Source organism: Platalea leucorodia, assembly GCF_965183815.1.
Source record: "Platalea leucorodia genome assembly, chromosome: 19".
Lineage (NCBI taxonomy): Eukaryota > Metazoa > Chordata > Aves > Pelecaniformes > Threskiornithidae > Platalea > Platalea leucorodia.
The window spans coordinates 4,766,040-4,781,749 of record NC_138841.1 but is presented as its reverse complement, the minus strand read 5'-3'; the positions used below and the strand labels follow the sequence as shown (position 1 = coordinate 4,781,749).

Below are 15,710 nucleotides of genomic sequence, written 5' to 3'. Positions count from 1 at the left end.
GCACATCAGCGAGAGCGGCAGCAGGGCCCCTCCATTTTAGCACAACAAAGCCTCTCTTGTCCCCGTGCCAGAAATGAACTGGAGGTGTAACGCTTCCTCTCTTCTGAAAGGCTACTGCAGCTTGACTCAAACATCAAGAGTGGTGATGCAAATTGAAGTGAAACCAGTCTCTAAAAGTTTCAAGGGAAGTCAGGTGCTAATTGTTAGTCTGAGAGACAAGGTCCAGCCTTAATCTCCTGGTTGGGCCTTTGTGAGATCTAGAGAAGGAAGGTAAAGAACAAAAGAATCTCCTCATACTGTTGAGTGCCTTCGACACTACTCTAATTCAACAGCTGGATCCTGGTGTCGCTCTCCCACCTGAGTGGCAGGAATGACTCACTGCAAGACACGTGTGACGAGGAGCACAAGGAGAGAGTATGGACATAACCATGCTTCCTTCTCCTGCCCTCTGGCACAGTAACAAATTCTTTGCTTTGAGAAACTTCACCGATACTCCCTACAGGGTTTACCCTACCCTGTATGGCCACAGGACAGAATCAGCTTCAAACAATTAATGAGGTAGCAGCTATTGATCCTCTTGCAACCAAGCCATTCTCCCTGCGATACAACATAATGTTTCTAAAGCAATTCTAAAGCATCGTGTTCAAAGGTCAGCCAAAGTCACGCAGCGCTTACCTGGCTGAGATTGAGAGGCTGCACACCGTTTGCTACCACGCGATGTGAGCGGTACCCAGTAGGTGTTATACAGCATCCTGACGACTGCCCGCTCACAGAGGCCACTGGCTTGGTCTTACTGGTGCTGCTCAGGATGCCTGAAAGATTTCAAAACCTTAGTCCATTTTTCCCTTTCACACGCCATGCGCTGTGATAACCAGCTTAGGTAACCAAAGAACACACAGGACTATTTCTGTAACAGAGCCTTTTCTTCAATTATGATTTAAAATCTGATTGTACAAGAAATCATTGGGAATTTTTACAGATCTTTCTCAATGCAGCCAAACCTATATGAAAGGTAAATCTATCAGTGAAACCGAAACCAGACCAAGGCTTGCACTCTCAGAACAGCAGCTGTGAAATCTAAAGCTGCTGAAGACCCAACGCAGATAGTCCAAAACTGTGAGGACAAAGCTGTCAGGGATAAGACAGCATCTGAGCCTTGGCAAAAATTGCTGAGCACAGTAACGTATGAGAGCATACCCACCTGAAGCTTGGGTAGCTACAATGCAGTCATTGAGCTGTGTTTTCAGTGGTGGCACAATGATAGTCCGAGAGCTGGAGCTGTCAGCCGCTCCTCTGCTCGGCAGCTCCAGGGCACCGCCTGTACTCCTGAGAGAGGAAAGCGGGTCTGTGGCATAGGGGCTGCTCAGGGAGGAGTCGGAATCAGGGGAGTCATTAACAGTAACGTAGCTGATGACATTGGATCTCTGCTTCATACCCAAACTGCAGGGGGAAGAGAAAAAAAACAAACAAACAAAACAGGTGGGAAACATTCTAGCTTTTACCACAAGATACAGGAGATCTCCCTCTGGGATCTCATACCCTCCCTCCTTGTCAGATGAAATTCTGATTAACTAGGGACACAAACAGCACAGCGGACATGACGCAGAATTTTCTGTCTTATGCAGTACTGCTTAGCCTAGCCAGGGCTTTGCATGTAGTGTTCTCCACTCTCCTTGATGCTTGGGCTGAGCTCAGGACAAATCAGTACTGGCTGCCTAAATGAACCTCCTACCTGGCAGGTTTGTATTTGCTGTCCTCTTCCTCATCAGTGTCGCTGCGAATGGTGATGACACTGACGGGTGGGCTTGGAGTGTCTGGGATCACAATGGGCTGGTGCTGCTCCTGCACTGGGACGAGCACGTTGGAAGAGGAGGAGGTGGAGCGCAGAGGACTGCTCCCAATGAGCGAGTAAACTTGGGAGGGCACAGACTCTAGAGTTGAGCTGGGCCTGAAGGAAAACCAAAGCAGTATTCAGCTACGTGTCAGCAGGCTGGGACAAACCAGCACCAGCATTAAGAAGAGCCAGGCTCCAGCAGGCTGGAGCACACACACAAGAAGAAACATCTTGAAAAACACGAAGAGAACCTCAGTGCAGTCACTCATACAGGAGAGCGCCATAGGACGCATCCCAGAAGGGACCAATGCACACAGTGATGCTCTGGACTGATTAATCTGAACACTGCCAGAAACCTGCTACCCCTTGCTAGACAGATGCCAGTTCTGTCACTGGTATTGCTATGGCACCAACACACCCTGAATGTGTAAAACCCTCCTTCGACCAGTAAAGCAAAGCACTTGGTCGACCATGTTCCTTCCACCCTCACTGAAATTAATATGACATATCAGTGACTACAGTACAGAGACTTCTTCTGAGGCATCTTTAAAAGCAACTCTAGCACATTAAAAAGTTACACAGACAACGCCTCTGTGATCAGAAGACCAGTTTTTCACACCATAAAGGCAACCTCCACAAACACACCCACGGTCTTTCTCGGGCTGGGAAAGGAAGCCTTACTTGGCTGCGTTTGGTGCTGGCTGCTTGTTCTTCTTTGCTGGAACATTGCTGCTTTGCTGCTGCCTAACAACATGAGCAACTCCAACGTTCAGAGGCTGCGCGGTAGCTAATGTCACATGGTTGGTCAGTAGTGATGGCTGTTGCATGAGAGTGCTATACTGATTTCCATGGGAATGTGCGTTCCTGGGGCAGGGGAAAAAAAAAAGAAAAAGACCCAAATCCCATGAGTACACTGCAAGCACAGCAAGCTGCACCGAGCCCCTCCGTGATTTTGAAGGGAAGGGAGAAATTCTGTGCACTGCAGGCAGTGCTGCGATGGCACGTATTCCCATTTGGCACGGAGTCGGACCCTGTGCAATCCCTACCTCCAGTCAGCTAATTGCTGGCTGCCGCCAATCGTCTCCGGAATCACAGCCGCTGGCTGAACAGAGTTGTGCAAAGCAACCCCTGGGAGCTGCTGCCAGGTGGAAGGAAGCAGTATCTGCTGGGTTCCCCCAGGCCAGGCCTGCTGCAAAACAACAAACAGATACACAGGCTCACTAGATTTCAGTTCCTACCAGTGGAGAGAGAGAGAGATTTGTTCCAAGCAATAAATGCACTCGTGTAGATTGTTAGCTTGCAGAGATAACGGCACATCATTGCACTTTCTCAAAAGGTCTCAGTACAGTAAGAGAATAAGAAAGCCAGAGAAACAAGCTTCCCCGGACACTTTGCTAACCTTTTGTATCACAGATGTCACCTGGGGAAAAGAGCGTTAACGCAGCCAGATATTGTACTGCCAGGTGCAGCATGAGTGGCCAGGACTCTTTCGGCATGTAAGCTTCTGCACACTGCTCTGCTGAAGGATTCCAAAATATGAAGCCAATTTGGTCCTTTCTGGTTTTCTGCCTCACAGGGCTCACACTGAGAGAGCTGAGACAGTGCTATTATTGTGGAAATTCACTCCACCTCAACAAAAGTATTTAAGAAAAGACACACTGAGAGAAACATCTAGTTACAAGGGAGATACGTGAAGATATTTTCAGTTCATTAATATTATTAATGTTCCTGTCCCAATTGACAAAATGCAGTTTTTTCTGGGGAAAATACCAAACAAAAAACAAAATAGATTTGGCAGTACAATATTTCTATGATTTTGAAAATATATGGCTCTCTTTCTTGCAGTTTAAACTGCAAAACCATAAACACCTGCTGTTTTACATAGAATATTTCTGCAAGTAACAGATCCACTTATTACAAATACTGGTTCCAAACAAGAAGCCTTCAAAGCAGAGAACTGCTAAAACCTCTGCCAACATAAGCAGAATACAATAATAATAATAATAATATTAAAAAAAAAAAGAGAAATGTGTTAAAAGTCACACCATGCGTCTTTCCAAAAGCCAACACCTGCACAAGACAAAGCAGAGAGTTTAATACAGCAAGATATAAATTCCCAATGAGAGGCAGAAATCGGGCCTTCCAAGCGACGAACTGTTTTGACAGAGGAAGGACAAAAATATGCAAAGCTTAGCAAATGGCTAATGCAAACTCAGGGGAAGCAGCAAGGGAGAAGTGTCGGAAGCACTAAAGGTGAGCAAATTCACGCCAAAGGCTCCCAGAATCCAAACAGAAATAGTGAAGTCCTCCAGAGAAACTCAGAATCCAGGCTCATAGTCTGGAGACAGCTGGCTCTGATCTCCACTGCTGTACAGGGGAGTTGAATGCCAAGTCCACTGCACACACACAGGAGAATAGAATTTGCCTGTTGAATCAAAAGCCCAAATACACTTTTGAAAGCATCACTAACAACTCACTTGTGTCCCAAGCTCTGCTACAGTCACCCCTTGCTGTTTTCACAGCCTAGATTGCAGCCTTTCAGCAATCGCAATTCAAGAGGAGGAAAGGAGACACATCCCTGGGTCTGCTCAGCTGAGAGCCGTGACCCAGGAGAAGCCCACTCTCCTGCCTTCCCATCCTCAGAAACAGGGAGCAGCTCACTTGGTTCAGAAGAACTCAAATGAGTGGGTTTTAATTTCAGTACAGGTATGACTCGAGCAAATTCCACTTCAGCAGAGGTCTCCCTCTTGGAAGAAATGACACTCAGACTACCACTTTGAAGCCACAAGAAACAACATGGTTCACATAATGGAATGTGCTTTGAAAGACATGTGAGGATACCAGCGCTTAAGTGCACTGCAATGTTTTCATAAGCTTCACTGATCTGATTCTGGAGTTTTACAATGACTTCTTTGTGGCACTTGCAAAGTTGTTCTGATGCAGGTGCCAAACGAATACAGAAGAGGACAATTTTGAAAATGTACGCTTCTTAAAGGTGTGTTTATTCCCTTCCCCCATCCTTTTTAAAAATTGTTCCAAATAGCCTAAAAGCTAGCTATTGCCGTTTTGGATACTAGAGCTCACCTTTAATTTCAACCAAGAAATACATAGGAACTGAAAGTATCTGTGAAGAACAGTATCTTTATCTGGATGAAGCAAGCTACCTGCGATTGGCTATAAATAACAAAAGGCCAGAAAATTATTGTCAATGTTCAACAGAGGTTAAGAGAAATCGACTGCTAAAGCAATACGTTAAAGAATTTGCTGTCATTAGAGATTTTAGCCTGTGCTTAATGACCTGAAACATTTCTACATGCAAAGCAGCTTTACACGTGTTGAAAACAAAATATGTAGCTAACTTGCCAAGTAGTTCAAATTCTGGCCATCCAGGTACCTGTAGCAGAGTCAAGCTAAAGACTGATTCCTTTGTATTCAACAATCAAAAGGCAAAGATAGGATAGTAAGCGAAGAACAGGAACAATTATAACTCTTCTATAGTATAGCGTAGAAGAGCTTTATAATACTAGGCTAGTAAAAAGTCATAGTCAATGGATCTGGATTCTTTACAGAGCCACACTAAACGTCAGAGTCAGACAGTGCTTCAGCAATGTTGGGGAGGAAAACAACGAGACATTAAGATGTAGCAAGAACACAGCCACAAGATGGCACATGCTTCCATGCCCTCTGCAAGTCTAAGTTAAAACAAAAACTCAGTTAGTGAACACAATCAAGGGAGGCAATTACCAGTACTGCAGCCGTCTGTTCTACTAGCGCTGGCCGGCCGGCTGCGCAGTTCAGAGTAAAGGGGACCGCATACTGCGGCGTGATGGTGGCTACTTGAGGATGAAGAGTTGCTACCATTAGTGGAGTACAGCTTCCCTGAAATGTAGATCAGGCAGTGAGTGAAACACACGTACTGAGGCAGGATAAGTGGGTTCAGCAATAGGGCCAGAAAAGGTTTCACCTCACTGGCATTCTATGGTGCTTGAGCAGACTCCAGAACTGTAACGGATGCAGCGAAACCAACACCCAGGCCCTCCGGGCATGTTCCCCTAAGCAGTTCCCTGAGGGGAACACAAGGAACAGGGAATCTGGGAACAGGATCTCTCCGATGACACAGTTAAAAAGGTAAAAATGAGATAGTGTTCAGCTATTGGTACTTTAGTGGGTCCCAGAGAGCAAGTTACACTACATACGCTGCACTAAGCCATAACACAAACGGCACCCCTAGCAGGACACAGCATTTACTATCGTACCTCCACATCCACATACGGTACTCTCGGAAAAAGATAAACTCAGGGATTTAATAGAAGGCACGGTAGGTCTTTTGTATCATGGAAGAGCAAAGTTATCTGTGATGAAACTACCAAGACACATGTTAGTCCCTCAAATGTCTAATTACATCTAGATTCTTAGAGTACAGTTTGCACAGTTTGCAGGAAAAGCAGGGTTTGGATTCAGGTGGGCCTCCTTCAAGCGTATTCTGCTTTTTGGATACCGTTACCTGTATAATTATGCTAAACAAACCACAGATCACAGAATACCACCAAAATTATTTGGACCGAACAATCTAAAAACTACTCCTCTACAAGTAGGTCAGTAAGTACAACATTCTGCCTGGAGAGTAAAACTAATAAAGTATGTGTTAATGTCAGCAGAAACTAAAACTATGCAAATAAATAAAAGTGCACTTAATTATAAAGGCAATTACAATTTTTTCAGTGAATAAAACCTGCGACTCACTGGGCACTCGCTATATATTAAAGCATTACTTTTTGGAAATAAAAATTGTTTTCATTCACGACACATTACTAATGGCTAAAATATCCTTTTTTAGAATTATTTGTGAATTTTGCTATCGCATATTGTTTAAACTGCAAACAACAGAAATCGGGATGTCATTGCCACACATCAATTCACACTAACAATGTAACTAGTTGAGAAGGATTCAGAAATAATTTTATTGATTTAAAAATGAAATTCTAACGTGAGTGATCTGTGTTGCCACTTCTGTTTACTGGGATCTCGCTTCTCACAGAAATGATTTCTTCTAAAATTTGCTGCCACATTTTTAAAGTGTAGGCAAAAACGTACACCACTACCTACAAGGCAGTGTACACCCGTGAAAAAATACAGCCTGTTTTTAGCAGCTGAAAACTACATATTTATTCCCATTATTAAATCAAACTCCTAAAACCAGGGTGGCACAAGACATAAAATAGTTTAGCCTTTAGATATTCCAGAAAAACAAAACAAAACAAGAAAACACTGTCTTAGAAGTGATCTGCACTTAACCTTTCAGAGTGTTCCGAGAACCCCCTGCGGTCACCCCAGCACCGGAGGGGCAGTCAGGTTCTCCTGGACGGTGGTAGGAATTGCAGTTAACTCTAGGGGGGGATTGTTGGGTTTTTTGTTTCTGTTTTTTTACCTGTGTGAGAACTCCAGACTGGATCTGCAGTGGCTGTGCTGCAGGTGCTTGTGGTACAATTGGGACAGCATTTTCCATCCTTACTGGGAACCCAGAATGCTTTGTAGTTGCCTGAAGTCCGGCTGCGGAGGACAAGAATACGTCATCGCTAAGCTGCTTTATTGTTCTTTTTTTTTTTTAGTTTCTTTCCAAAATCAAATTCCTACCAGGTAAGGGCAGAACACAGGGTCAGATGAAGAGACAGAAAAGCTGTTCCCTTTGACAAAAGCGTACTAATAGAACACCAGCTGAAGTAAATACTTCTGCAGTCCTGGTACGCCAAAGGGCAACGATGGGCAACCAGTCCCCAAAAGCTTGGCTCTGTTGAAGTCCAGAGTCTTGTTTCCAGAAACAGAGAGAACACAGACATCTAATTCTATGTTGCTTGAGACTAAGTTCAAAGTTCAAACCTTACACGATCAGTTCCCATTTCATATATAACCCTCCATACTAACACAATCCAGAAATAAGCATAAATAGAGAACTTTCAGGATTAACAAAGCTATGCCTGTGCAAATATTTGCAACCTGTGACAATTCGTTGCTAGCAAACAACACAGCTGCATCCGTGCTTGTGAACCGAGACTCAAAGACCAGATATTCCCTCCTGACATACAAAACATAGCACCACACTTTCTTATTTTCGGATAGGGCTGGCTCCTCTGTTCACTGCTTTCTGTGGAATGCTGTTGTGTTCAGTTTGGGGGGAAAAACTGGTTCGGCAACCAGATGAAGACTGCAACCCAGGCAGGCAAGATACCGTCACCTGTTCAAGCATGACCTGGAAGAGAACCAAATTGTCTACACGTCTGACCTGATTCTGCACTACATCTGATGCAAGAGCACTGTGTGACATGCACAGAGTGGTCTTCTGTAGTTTCTCAATTTAGTGCAAATTGCAGCTTCTCGTTTCTACCTAACTGAAACCACAGTACCACACAAAGGGTTTTTCCCGCTTACTTTGAAAAGCAGGGGGACAAACAATGAACGTTTGCTGGAATGGGTCAGTCTGCGTGCAGATCTGGGTGGTTCCAGGTTGCAAGGAAACACTCTGTTGGGCCACTCCTGCAACTGGTGCTGCAGATGATGGATACAGAGCAGACTGATAGTTTAGCAGTGAGACGTCCGAGTTTGCCAGGGAAAGAGTAGCAGCAGCAGTAGAATTGGAAGCCAATACACTGGCCTAGGGAAAAAAAAAAAAAAGTCAGATTTATCACTCGTACTTGTTATAAAACAAACAACAGGAACCATGAGTATTATACTATGAAGAAAGGACCAGGAAAAGGTTTCAGGTAAAAGATATAAGACAACATAGGAGAAAAAACATGAATTGCATCAACTTTACTTAGGTTCCTGAACTGACAGGCAAATATGATTAGGTGAAGTAAAGAGACGGGCTTGGCCTGAGTTTGGGAAAATCAAATTTCAAGGCAAGACTACAAATTCTGGAGAGCAATTTAAATACAGTATTTTGCAGAACAGGATTTGGCCTGAAGGCACAAAATTAGACTACTCCATTTCTTTGATTAGTATAAAACAGCTAAAAGATGCTATACCTGATTGTGTACGGTATTGAGCTGGTTGTTAAAGCTCATTGTCAGATTTGTGCTTGTATTAGGAGCAACATGAGTTGTGAATGGGCTCTTAATCTGATTCACTGTATCATACATATTAACTCTTCGTTTGCAGATCTCCATATTCTGAAAGCAAGATTTCACACTGAAACAGAATAACAGAAGGAAAATATCAGATATGTAAAAACAGTACAAGACACATGACAGATTCCCAACTTTATGCACATGCCTTTAGGTTTAGGCTCTTTTGTTTTTTTTTTTAAACCAACAAAGAATGTTCTAAAACATGAAAAGGAAGCTTATGAACATTCCATTCCTTATACATGCCATTGCTATTTTCAGAACAGCCAGAAACTGCAGAAAACAGCACTGACAGAAAGCAGAAAAGTGCTATTCTGTGTTTCCAGTAAGTCCTCCTGAAACAAAACAAGAAATCTAAGGAAGCCTACTGATTACTGTGTGGGAAATCCAGTAGATGTGCCATTGTAACAAATGGATGGTTCAAAGTCTTCAGTGGAGTAATTCTCTTATCTGCATCAATTGTCAACATTTTCTTCAACAAATCAATATATTCCCTTCGGTCAGCCTTCTCTGCCAACATGTCAGTCCCTTCTAAGTCTGTAGACATATTCACCTTGAAAATAAAATGAGAGTAGTTCACACAAACAATCGATCAATCCCATCAAATTAATTGTTACCTAACAATTCAGTAATTTCACATCACGCAGAAATATTTACTAAGCATTTCTGTCTCTTAGCCAGCTTAATTTTAGGTGCTACAGTGCTAACACACCGCCTCTCCCTTGCTCATCCTATAAAAGGAAGTCAAACCTACACATGGGATTCCCATCTCAACGTGAAGTTGGCCTGTTCAATAGATATCAACCAGGCTTCATTCTCCACTGCCTGGCAATCTTTTGTGCCCTCAACTTTTGTGTGGGGCTATAAGGGGCGAGCAGATCAGAATGGCAGGATTCTACATTCTCTGTAGAGGTGTAAAGTGATGGTAACAGCTACGAAAGCAACAGAAAATTGAGACCAACGTATTTAAGATTCAAGGCCTCATGATATTAAAAGCATTCAGATATTCCTTCATTTTACCTCTGAAAATAGAATGAAAAAATAGAAAACATTTCCAAAGTCCAATAAGAGGCCTAATCCTATAAACACATCTGGAGGTGCTTAGCTTTCCCACTGCCTGACTACTTCTAGTGATAACAGGCTAAGCACACTTGCTGCATCTACCGGACCAAGGCCTAAGAAAAAACAACAAATTTCTAACAGCTTCATAATTAACATTTTGATCTTTAATACAGTGATTCCTGATGCAAACTGGCACCACGGCAAAGCTACATCAGTGTTCTCTACAGCCTGTGGAAGAGGACCGCTCCAGTACAGGAGCCTCATTTTTAGAGATCCCAATAATGGATGTAATTAATGTGATAGTTATCTGTGTGTTACGAGACCTCCACACACCTGCGCCATATCATCCAAACAGTTGAATATATATTTCCGAGCTTCTTTTGATTTTATTCCTGTCTCCAACTCATGTTCTTCTGGGGTCTATAAAAGAAAGCATGTGTTAATATAAACTGAGATATCGCATATTGATAAAGAAAAAGCAGCAAGAAAAGAGCTGAGCCAGGTGAGCTTTTGCCTGCTTGAAGACAAACGACATGCCAGTAGGCCAAACCAAAACAGCCATGGGTTCTCATTTCCTCAACTGGAAACATGATTCATTGCAAAGCTGAATTAACAACAGGATGACTTCACTTCAAGGCTTCGTTAGGTAGTGCTAATGCCAGAAGAACTGAAGATTTCTGATTTAGGAAGAGAAGAGGCTATAAATATTTTTAATCCCTCTCTTGCAAAGAAGAAAGGTAAAATCGCCTTCCTTTTGCTGCCTGGCTTTAAAGGCAAATGAAGTGTACATCTGATTCTTTCCTGTCTTTTGCCAATACACAAATAGACTTCTGCTAAACTAACAAACACCATCATGAAATACTCTCTGTTTTACTCTTTGTATTGTCAGGAGACAACAACAAGATGACATACTTCACCAAGACTGAGCTGGCCATAATAAGTAACCATTATCGCAATTACTTTAACACCCACTCTTTGCTGGTACTATCACGCACAGCTGCTATTGTTAGCTGAGTACCAGGAGGTCTGTGCAGTTTCTGAAATGAAATACACAAATATATATCTGAATGGCATTTCAAATCCAATCTTCACTCAGAATGTTTTCACAGCACACTAAAACTAAGTGTGAATTTACGTCAAGTCCTCAATGAACAAAACAGAATTGGGAATTAAAAAGACAGACAAACCTTTAGCCTCCACAGTGGGTATCCCAAATTTGGATCTCTGTTAAAAAACCTGCTTGTTTTCGTTCCCGCACTGAGAAGATACTCCGCTGGAAGGCCTTGAGTTTGTGAAATATAACGAATCTAGAAAAGAAAATTAAAAGAATGAGGACTCCCAATATAAAGAACTCACAGCTAATGGAGTAATTATCAATCGCATTTGTTCACAGGGAATAGAAAAGAACCTGTCAATAAAGAATGCCCAGATAACTGAAACTGCAAACTGCAAAATTAAAGGGACTATCTGAAGTATTTATAAGGACACTTAATTTTTTCAATCATATTATCTGCAGAAATTTTAGGTTTTAAATACATCTTTCTTATTTTATGGAAATATTTTTTGCCCAAGTATATATATATATATATATATATATGCGAGCAGACATGGATGAAGTAACACCAATAGTCTTTAGTATCAGCAATGTAAGAAGGACACATTTTGAGAGAAAAAGTACCACAGAAGTTATCACGTATGTATATATAATTAAAGGTATAAGAATCCAAGCAACATTGCTCTGACTGGCCACGTACACTCTAAGCACGCCATTTGAGAATAACGTCATGGGAAAGCTCTCGCCGACCAAGAAAGCAAGACCAAACCTCTAGTACAATCTCAGATTCTTACATCCTCAAAAATATTTAATATACTTTACATGTAACAAAAAAAACAGCTCAGAATTTTGGAAAATGCACCTGAATAGTTGTGACAGTATCAGTAAGACACTGGTAAAGAGCTAATAAATAAAAAGGTATGCTCAAAAGGAAAGAAAATAGCAAGTTATGAAAAAGCACAATAATCAGCTTTTTAAAGTATTCCAAATGTTGCCCAACTGCTAATGCTATTTGCTCTCAAGATGTACAGCGAGAAACGTGACATCACCTTTGTCATGACTCTCCCCTCAAAGGAGTCTATTTAAAAGTTTAAGAAAAAATCCCTGATAAGTCATAAAATGAGGACTGGAAATACAGTGTTAAGATAACTGGGCTTTGTTTGAATTATCAATTACAGGTCCTTTAGCACGTCTCATTTCTCATTTGCAAAACTCCTGCTATGCCACTGTAACGAAAGAGCTGAACATTGCAGGGCACTTACCTCGCTGTTACAGCTTGTGATCCACATGAATTTATTGACTCACTTTTCATTTATGCCAGCGTGGATCTGAAGTGTCTGCAGGTGAGTATTTTTTGTATCTACTCAATAGCTGAGCTAAGAGTTCTGCTATTTTCATGAGACATAACTCTTGCTTTACAGCCACAGGGTGTTTAAAAAATAATTGTAAATCCCATCCCAGCCCGTGAACTCATTCCTGGAGAGGTCCTCTCACAAGTTCTGCCTGAGCTTTTACTTGCTGCGGCAGAGTCTCAGAAAATACGAAAGCAAGTCATCCCTATTTTTCAAGGGCAATTCAGATATCAAAATCAACCACATGAAGTCACACCTCATGCTGCCTGATGAAGGACTGCAAAATCCTGTCTATTAAGCAATGGAAAAAGCACCTCCTCCCCACCCACCTACATGACTAGATAAGGTTCTCAGAACTGCACAAAACCCAGTGTGCAAGGAAACCACCATGCTGTATCTCACTTATTTTCTAACTCATTCTGCTCATTAAGGTACCGCTGTGCTTCCTTTGGAAATTTACAGGGCTGGGAAGATGTAACACAGGCAAGTTTTCAAACTTAGTAAGTTTTCATGTATTTTATCACATAAGGAAAACTATACCAAGCATTGTAACAAGGTACCACCATAAAAACCACAGTGGAAAAGTTACCCTCAAAAACCCTCTCATATAGACTTTTTGTCCTTTTATAGGCAACTGACTAGCCCAGGTAATAATGCCAAGTATCCACGGAAAGAACTAATTAGTTCAAGATGCCTTTTCAGACTCTTGCCCTTTTATTTCAGAGACAGCTAGGGGCCCACACTTTGCATTAAAAATGAGGGCTGCTGGAGGTATTAACAGGACAGGAATGATAGGCTTGCTCTGTCCCCACATGGAAAAACTGCCCTCATGGTGAAATTACAGAGGGTGTTTCAAGTCAGAACACACACCTCACTTCTGTTTTGACAGGGAGGTATTTCAACAGCTTCTGGGTTTGGAAGCCAGGGGGTTAACTGTAAATTGACTCTCTATATTGGATGACTACATTCAACTCAAGGTAAAACACACAGAACTCCATGCTCTCCTGTACAACAACAGGGACAGACAGGCAATGGGAACACCACGAAAAGAAAATGAACTTAAGATGACAGACAACACCAATTTACACTAGATTAAATTTGACACAGGATACATTGAGTTCGGAGCGTCTGGACACAGATCTTTGCGATTTCATTTGAACATCCTCACGTCCGCCACGCACTCTCACCTGATCATACTCAGATGCTCCTGGATACAGAGGCCAGCCTAGAAACAGCTCAGCTATCACACAGCCCAGCGACCACATGTCAATAGCTTCACAGAACGGTAAACCCAGTATGATTTCAGGAGCTCTGTTGGGGAAGAGAAAAAAAAAAGTAAAATCTTCGACTCTGAAAGCATGTAGTTCTTTCCTATAAACCTGGATAACGCCGCTCCTTCTCTCCTCCAAGCACAAGCAAATCTGTGTGAAACTAAGTGGTTCACTTTAAAGCAGACGTTTCCTCAAGTGGCCTCACAGATCCCAACCTTTTTATCACTTACTGGCACAGCTGGATTCGTTTTATTGCCGTGGTGCCCTCCAGCTCCTAGGTGGCCTTTATACAACTGCGACACGAAGTTACTCCTTCAGGAACCTGCTTAATTACACCTGACTACGTATGGTACGAAGCACCCCTGAGACAGCACACCACCCACTCTAACAGAACTGGGAAGAAAAGTCATGGCAAACGGTGCTCGGACTTTTCTCAGAAGAAGGTCGCAAGACCCCAGGTAACCAGCTGCAGAAGGCTGCCTGTTTTCATGTGGAAAAGCAGAGCATCTGCAGAGCCAGAAAAAGGAGCTCTTCAGAGAGCTGCTCGGTTTCTGTCAGCGGGTTTTCATACAGGGTTTGTTTGGGGAGTTTCGAGTTTAAAATGGACGGAGAGAACACAGCTGGAGATTGTGACTGCTTTGCAAGGTTGTGTTACAGGTTTCTGTGCGCTGAACCACACCTAATGCAAAATTTACCTGTCTGGCCTAGCCTTTACGAGAAGGCGATGAAAAAAAACTCAAACTCCACGCAGGGCTTGCTTCTGCAACAGGTTGGAATTTCAGGGAGATTTCTGCCTGGAACTGACTCATAACCCAAAAGGATGTTTTAGTACAACTCTTCACCTACACACAGTTCTGAAACAAACCGACGCCGGTCTGTCAGGCTAACTTCTGGTCATACATTTGCATACAGCATAAAACCCAAGTGCTGCAAAAACCATGTGAGCTGGTGTGGGAATTTACTCTGGAAAGTACAGGAAACACATGAACCTTGATCTTCTTCATGCATAACTAACACAAGCGCAAAGGAAGACAGAAAAGTCCTAAACTCCAGGCTATCTATTTTCTGGTTGTGACTCGGGTAGCATGCCCCAGGGTTTGCATGACATTTATTGTGTTACAGTATGGATATTTCTCTTGTTAAAAAAGGCTCTGAAACCAGTGCTGATCTTTCTACAGAGTTCTAAAAAACAGGGCTTGCATAATGTACAGGTGTCATAGATCTGACACTCACCTTCCTCAACTGTTCAGCCCGAATGTACCTCCCAACTGTACATGGCAAGAAGTGACTTTCCAATTAATCACCCTTTGTGTCGTGGTGACACAGATACAGCTTTTGCTTTGGGTGACTACACAATTACCATTAGCCAGTCTCCAAAACAAATGCGCTCATCCCAGTTGCCCAGGCACAGCGCCCCTGAGAAAGCACACGATCTATCAAAAGAGACAGAGCGCGGAAGCAGCTGTTTGCTGCAGCGAGGCCATGCCTCTCTCTATTGTTCAGCTTTAAAGCAAGGAGGTGGTTCTACTATGTCGGAGCCCCCCAAAAACAGAGCCGCCATATACCTTTAGCAATCAGAATGATAGATTATTTAAGCTAAGACATTCTGACACTGGCTCTACTTGACATTGATCTGTTTCTACCTTCTTGTTTGTCTATCCCTAGCAGCAGTCGACTTTGGAATGGTTTCGTGTATATGAAAATACAAAATGATTATGCAAGCATGATAAATACCTGGTATTTGAATGATGAATGTCCTGCTAAACATTTATATTTAAAGAACCATGCTAGAATAGATCCAACTTTCTATAGGCTAACAGGTGCAAACAAGAGGAACCCATTTCTGCAGTACTTTGGTCTTTGGTACAGTGAGCACGACGCAGTCATTCACACAGGATTTTCAGAACCCCACGCGCTATTAGTCTTAGACTAGTCATCATCAACAAACTGCACTGATCCTCTTGATTATCATACTTATGCAGGAATTTCCAATTCAGATAGGACCCAAACCCGTCA

General features: G+C 42.5%; 1 protein-coding gene across 3 annotated transcripts in view; it reads right to left on the bottom strand.

The window, feature by feature from the left end:
* Nucleotides 1-15,710, bottom strand: part of HIPK1 (homeodomain interacting protein kinase 1) — a 29,001-nt gene that overhangs the window by 4,971 nt on the left and 8,320 nt on the right. For 2 of the 3 annotated variants that reach the window (XM_082330235.1, XM_082330237.1), the window contains exons 3-15: nucleotides 13,611-13,734; nucleotides 11,205-11,324; nucleotides 10,351-10,437; nucleotides 9,324-9,508; nucleotides 8,857-9,019; nucleotides 8,261-8,483; nucleotides 7,263-7,384; nucleotides 5,579-5,713; nucleotides 2,881-3,023; nucleotides 2,516-2,698; nucleotides 1,733-1,948; nucleotides 1,202-1,440; nucleotides 676-812 (exon numbers count right to left, since the gene is read on the bottom strand). In XM_082330235.1, the coding sequence (XP_082186361.1) occupies nucleotides 676-812; nucleotides 1,202-1,440; nucleotides 1,733-1,948; nucleotides 2,516-2,698; nucleotides 2,881-3,023; nucleotides 5,579-5,713; nucleotides 7,263-7,384; nucleotides 8,261-8,483; nucleotides 8,857-9,019; nucleotides 9,324-9,508; nucleotides 10,351-10,437; nucleotides 11,205-11,324; nucleotides 13,611-13,734 (2,077 nt within the window). The remainder of the gene's footprint in view (nucleotides 1-675; nucleotides 813-1,201; nucleotides 1,441-1,732; nucleotides 1,949-2,515; nucleotides 2,699-2,880; nucleotides 3,024-5,578; nucleotides 5,714-7,262; nucleotides 7,385-8,260; nucleotides 8,484-8,856; nucleotides 9,020-9,323; nucleotides 9,509-10,350; nucleotides 10,438-11,204; nucleotides 11,325-13,610; nucleotides 13,735-15,710) is intronic. The other variant, XM_082330236.1, reaches the window with a different exon arrangement.